The 6,018-nt window shown below is 31.5% G+C and overlaps 1 protein-coding gene across 1 annotated transcript; it reads right to left on the minus strand.

Moving 5' to 3' along the window:
• Positions 1-234: 234 nt before the first annotated feature.
• c19h8orf82 (chromosome 19 C8orf82 homolog) lies at positions 235-5,345 on the minus strand. Its single transcript, XM_051644500.1, has 3 exons — positions 5,118-5,345; positions 4,993-5,041; positions 235-721 (listed from the first exon to the last, which is right to left on the minus strand). Exons 1-3 carry the CDS (start codon positions 5,250-5,252, stop codon positions 267-269), a joined length of 639 nt encoding a protein of 212 aa, XP_051500460.1. The 5' UTR covers positions 5,253-5,345; the 3' UTR covers positions 235-266.
• Positions 5,346-6,018: the final 673 nt, after the last annotated feature.

Genomic DNA, 6,018 nt, shown 5'->3' on the forward strand with positions numbered 1-6,018 from the left:
CTACACTGTGAATGATGTATTCAATATGTACAATACTGGAACAGAATATGGGTTTGGAGCAACAAGATTGTGAGTAAATATTGACGGAACTTTTTTTTTTCGGTAAACTATTACTTTAAGAAATTGGGACAGGCCATAAGACACATTATATACATACATTTATTTGAATAGGATTTTAATGGTTGCATATGCAATCACACTCATAAAACTGTACTCAGACTTCTATAGTTTATTTGATATGACTGAATAGTTTGATCATTGTAACGTTACACATACATTTTTTGGAGAGGAAAGTGTATTGCCAGCTCTGCTGTCAGAGTATGTCGATTCCCCGCCCACATGAAATGAGTGGGTTGGCCTGTACCCTCCTGACCCGTGGCATATTCAAAGTGGGCACTCAGCTCAATAGCTAATGAGGAGCGTACCAGCCCAACACCTCTTCCCCGTTCAGGACCAGGATGGTACACTCGGCCACTGACCGGATGCATGAAGAGAGATTCTGGGCGGAACGGAACAGCCAATTTTGCCCCACCCCCACAATATGACAGACGCTCCTCATGCCCCGTCTCCGATAACAGGTGAGTGAAGACGACTGGCTGATCATCACAGCGCAGGAAGTTGCGCTCGCGTCCGCAGAGTGAGATGAAGGGGAAGTCCTGCTGATAACGGCCGCTGTGGTTCACTTTGAGATGATTGAAGAAGAATACTAAGAACTGCTGATCTAATGGAGATAAACAGATGGGACGGTTTTTAATTTAACCCTGATTTATTTTATTTATTTTTTAACTAAAGGATGGGTTAGTTTCAGTGGTAATAAACAATGTGCCGCAAATGCTGTCAATTTGAAAGTAAACCTGAAAAATTTATTGTACAGCATCTGCAACATGCGGTCATTTTCCAATGAAAATGATTCACTCAGTTTGAAAAGAAGAGAGAAAAAAAGAGGATTGATTTAAGATTGAAATTGCAATATGGCCTTGCGCAATTACTAAACCCTAAAAGCCTGCATTTTAATGAATAATATAGATTTGATGCTGCCAAGTTTTGACTCAGAAGCAGATCTGTAATTAACTGCTTGTTATGATTCCTATGCCGATAAATCCACCACACAAGAAAAAAAAATGAATTGCTAATTTTGCTAATTTTGTTGAGGCAAGTGGCTTATTTTGGGCTTGTTTTTCCAGACCAGGTTGCTTGATTGGTATTTCACCCATCCCCCCTTGGTGCAGGGTACTGTCACTTTAAAAAGAACTTTATTAACCATTCTTTTATTTTGTTTTTCTAACCGGTGACCATTTGGAAAGGAGGCTGCGGAACTTCTGAACCGGAATGAAAAAATACTGTTTTTGCTCAGAACGAACCGAAATGAAAAACATTTTGTTTTTAATCCCTGGTCTGGAGGGCATCATCCATTGTCCATTATACCACTATAATACAGAATTTAAAAGGGGGGTTATTTTTCCATGGAATTGCCCAAAATTTGCATAGTATGAATTTGTAATGTTCTATTTTTATTGAAATGTTCTGTTGTACTGAAACTGCAAAAATGTTTTAGAAGTACAAAATAACCTTTTTTTCATATCAATCATCATGTTATCTTTAGTTATTTTTGTATCTTTTTTATCTTTCATTGTGGCTTCCTTAAAAATGTTGGCGTGTGTTCAGCTGATCCAATCCATTTTCAATGGAAATTATTTATTGTTAAAACAGTAAAAAAAAGCTTTTGTAGCTCTTTGTACATGTTTAAGCAAAATTCCAAAGTAAAATCTGATGATAAAAAATAAGGTACGTGGCAAAAAAAAAAAAATAAAATAAAAAAATCGGTATATAGTGTTTTTTTGTTGTTAAAATCAGTCTATAGTTTTCTGTTAAAATCAGTATCGTATCAGCCTATAGTTTTTTTTTTTTTTAAATCGGTATCGTATTGGCATATTTTATTTATTTTTCTGTTAAAATCGGAATCGTATCGGCCTATAGGTTTTTGTTAAAATCGGTATCATCTTATAGTTTTTTTGTTTTGTTTTTCTGTTAAATTATTATCGTATCGGCCTATAGTTGTTTTTTAATCGGTATCGTATTGGCCTATTTTAATTATTTTTTTGTTAAAATCGGTATCGTATCAGCCTATAGTTTTCTGTTAAAATTAGTATCGTATAATCATATAAATCGTATCGGCCCATTTTTTTATTTTTATTTTTAAAATCGGTATCGTATTGGCCTATTTTAATTATTATTTTGTTAAAATCGGTATCATGTCGACCTATGTTTTTTTGTTAAAATCGTATCAGCCTATAGTTTTTTGTTAAAATTAGTATCGTATAATCATATAAATCGTATCGGCCCATTTTTTTTATTTTTTATTTTTTTTTTTTAAACGGTATCGTATTGGCCTATTTTAATTATTATTATTTTTTAAATCGGTATCATGTCGACCTATGTTTTTTTGTTAAAATCGGTATCGTATCAGCCTATAGTTTTCTGTTAAAATTAGTATTGTATAATTATATAAATCGTATCGGCCCATTTTTTTATTTTTTAAATCGGTATCGTATTGGCCTATTTTAATTATTTTTTTGTTAAAATCAGTATCATGTCGACCTATGTTTTTTTGTTAAAATCGGTATCGTATCAGCCTATAGTTTTCTGTTAAAATTAGTATCGTATAATCATATAAATCGTGTCGGCCCATTTTTTCTTTCTTTCTTTTTAAATCGGTAACGTATTGGCCTATTTAAAATCGATATCATGTTGACCCATGTTTTTTTGGTTAAAATCGGTATCGTCCTATAGGTTTTTGTTTTAATTAGTATCGTATCGGCCTATAGTTTTTTTTATTTATTTTTTTTAATCGGTATCGTATTGGCCTATTTTAATCATTGTTTTTTTTTTTTTTAAACGGTATCATGTCGACCTATGTTTTTTTTTTTTTGTTAAAATTGGTATCATCCTATAGTTTTTTTGTCGTTAAAATTGGTATTGTATCAGCCTATAGTTTTCTGTTAAAATTAGTATCATATAAATCATATCGGCCTATAGTTTTGTTTTAAATTGGTATCGTATTGGCCTATTTTATTTATTTTTCTGTTAAAATCGGTATTGTATCGGCCTATAGGTTTTTGTTAAAATCGGTATCGTCTTTTTGTTTTTTTGTTAAAATTAGTATCGTATCGACTTATAGATGTTGTTTTTTTTTTTTATCGGTATCGTATTTTCCTTTTAATTATTTTTTTATTAAAATCAGTATCGTTTTGGCCTATTTTGTTTTATTTTTTGTTAAAATCGGAATCGTCTTATAGTTTTTTTGTTTTGTTTTTTTGTTAAAATTATTATCGTATCAGCCTATAGTTGTTGTTTTTTTATTGGTATCGTATTGGTCTATTTTAATATTTTTTTTGTTAAAATCAGTATCATGTCGACCTATGTTTTTTTGTTAAAATCGGTATCGTATCAGCCTTTAGTTTTCTGTTAAAATTAGTATCGTATAATCATATAAATCGTATCGGCCCATTTTTTTATTTTTTATTGTTTAAATCGGTATCGTATTGGCCTATTTGATTTATTTTTCTGTTAAAATCGGTATTAGTCTATAGTTTTCTGTTAAAATCGGTATTAGTCTATAGTTTTCTGTTAAAATCAGTATCCTATCGGCCTATAGGTTTTTGTTAAAATTGGTTTAGTATTGGCCTATTTTATTGTTGTTGTTGTTGTTTTTAAAATCGATATCATGTTGACCTATGTTTTTTTGGTTAAATTCGGTATCGGCCTATAGGTTTTTGTTTTAATTAGTATCATATCGGCCTATAGTTGTTGTTGGTTTTTTTTATCGGTATCGCATTAATAATTGTTTTTTTTTGTTGTTTTTTTTTTAAATTGGTATCATGTTGACCTATGTTTTTTTTTTTTTTTTTGTTAAAATTGGTATCATCCTATAGTTTTTTGTTGTTAAAATTGGTATTGTATCAGCCTATAGTTTTCTGTTAAAATTAGTATCATATAAATCGTATCGGCCTATAGTTTTGTTTTTTTAAATTGGTATCGTATTGGCCTATTTTATTTATTTTTCTGTTAAAATCGGTATCGTATCGGCCTATTGGTTTTTGTTAAAATCAGTATCATCTTATAGTTTTTTTGTTAAAATTAGTATCGTATCAGCCTAAAATTGGTTTCGTATTGGCCTATTTTATTGTTGTTGTTGTTGTTTTTAAAATTGATATCATGTTGACCCATGTTTTTTTGTTAAAATCGGTATCGTCCTATAGGTTTTTGTTCTAATTAGTATCGTATCGGCCTATAGTTGTTGTTTTTTTAAATCGGTATCGTATTGGCCTATTTTGTTTTATTTTTTGTTAAAATCGGTATCATGTCTACCTATCGTCTTTTTTGTGAAAATCTGTATCGTCCTACAGTTTTTTTTTTTAGCATATCAGCCTATAGTTTTCTGTTAAAATCAGTATCGGCCTATAGGTTTTTGTTCAAATTGGTAACAACCTATAATTTTTTATTCAAATCAGTATCGTATCAACCTATAGTTTTTGTTAAAATTAGTATTGTATAAGCCTATAGTTTTCTTTTTTATCGGTATCGTATTGGCCTATTTTATTTTATTTTTTGTTAATATCGGTATCATGTCGACCTGTTTTTTTGTTTTGTTTTTAATCAGTATTGTCCTATAGTTTTTGTTGTTGTTGTTGTTGTTAAAATTGGTATCGTATCGGCCTATAGTTTTCTCATAAAATCGGTATCATGTCGACCTATGTTTTTTTTGTTAACATCGGTATTGCTCTACAGTTTTTAGTTGAAATCTGTATCAGTAAAAAAAAAGAAAAAAAATCATATCGGCGCATCTCAAATATAAAATAGATTTTTTTAACACCTCACCCTACCCTTATGTCTAAACTTTACCACTAATATAACAACAATATAACCAACCAACAATATAATAACAAGATACAAGTACATTTAGGGAAGAGGAGGTCAGAAAGAGGTCAATACCCTTGAAACAGGTGACAAAGTTCTTCACCTTGGTATCATCCAGAAAGAGCTTAAGAAAAGAGAAGACGCATTAACATGGAAATGACATCAAAATAAACAATATATCCATCAGATCAGTGGTGTACCTGTCCTTGATGATCAATATAGTAGAAATATTCGCGGATTCTTGGCTCTGGACTTTGTCCTTGTGTGTATGAGGACACATTCCTGAAGAACAATAACCTCCATTTACTACTGAACAACCTATTAACAACTCTCATGATTTATCTACAACTAAACCGCTCCATTGTGGAAATATGTCTTACAATGTAAAGTGTCCGGTTGTTTGTTTATGTTTGGAGCGTTCCGACCGTATCAAAGTCCGGGGGGAAACAAACTCGACTCACATCAGTTCTTGGGATTGAAAACGCAGTGATTCTGCGGTGTAAAAAGCTTCAAACTTGAGCGACCTTTTTAATTTTGGTTTTTTCGTTCATTTTGGCTGTGTTAATGCCCAAGGTATACATTTGCTCAAAGGTGTGTATTTTTGGAGGAATGTTGATATTTCAACCTCAGTTCCTATAATACATCTATAATACACTGTGTACACAAAATAGTTACACTCAGGACCTTCAGGACAAAAATGTCCCCATTGAAACCCATTAAAACTGCAATATTTGATCCCAGTGCCATTAAAGCATCAAATCATGAATTCTATGATATTATGCTTTCATTCCGGAGCCCTGGCTTCAAAATTAACATTTTTAATATTTTCCACCAGATGGCGCCATTTTTCTCATGTTTAGCCTATGGAGCAAATACATGCTTTTCCCCTATTTTCTGTTTGCTGTATTATAGAGCACTGCATGACAATTGAATAAATGATGCAGATAAAATTGTGTGTGTGTGTGTGTTGGTATGGATGTCAGAGTGTGTTTTGTATGTGTGTATTGAGAAATATGTGTGTGTATGTAAAAAACAACAGTGGCATTATGTAAACAAACTGGCATTTAAAGGGTTAAAATCCTGAAAAGAATGAATATTTGG

This window comes from Myxocyprinus asiaticus, chromosome 19, assembly GCF_019703515.2.
Source record: "Myxocyprinus asiaticus isolate MX2 ecotype Aquarium Trade chromosome 19, UBuf_Myxa_2, whole genome shotgun sequence".
Taxonomy (NCBI): domain Eukaryota; kingdom Metazoa; phylum Chordata; class Actinopteri; order Cypriniformes; family Catostomidae; genus Myxocyprinus; species Myxocyprinus asiaticus.

Coding starts and splice junctions, on each gene's coding strand:
- c19h8orf82 (XM_051644500.1), bottom strand. CDS start 5,252: ATGAGAGTTGTTAATAGGTTGTTCAGTAGTAAATGGAGGTTATTGTTC. Junction 5,042..5,117: donor ATATTGATCATCAAGGACAG/GTACACCACTGA, acceptor TCTTTTCTTAAG/CTCTTTCTGGATGATACCAA. Junction 722..4,992: donor CTTTGTCACCTGTTTCAAGG/GTATTGACCTCT, acceptor TATCTCCATTAG/ATCAGCAGTTCTTAGTATTC.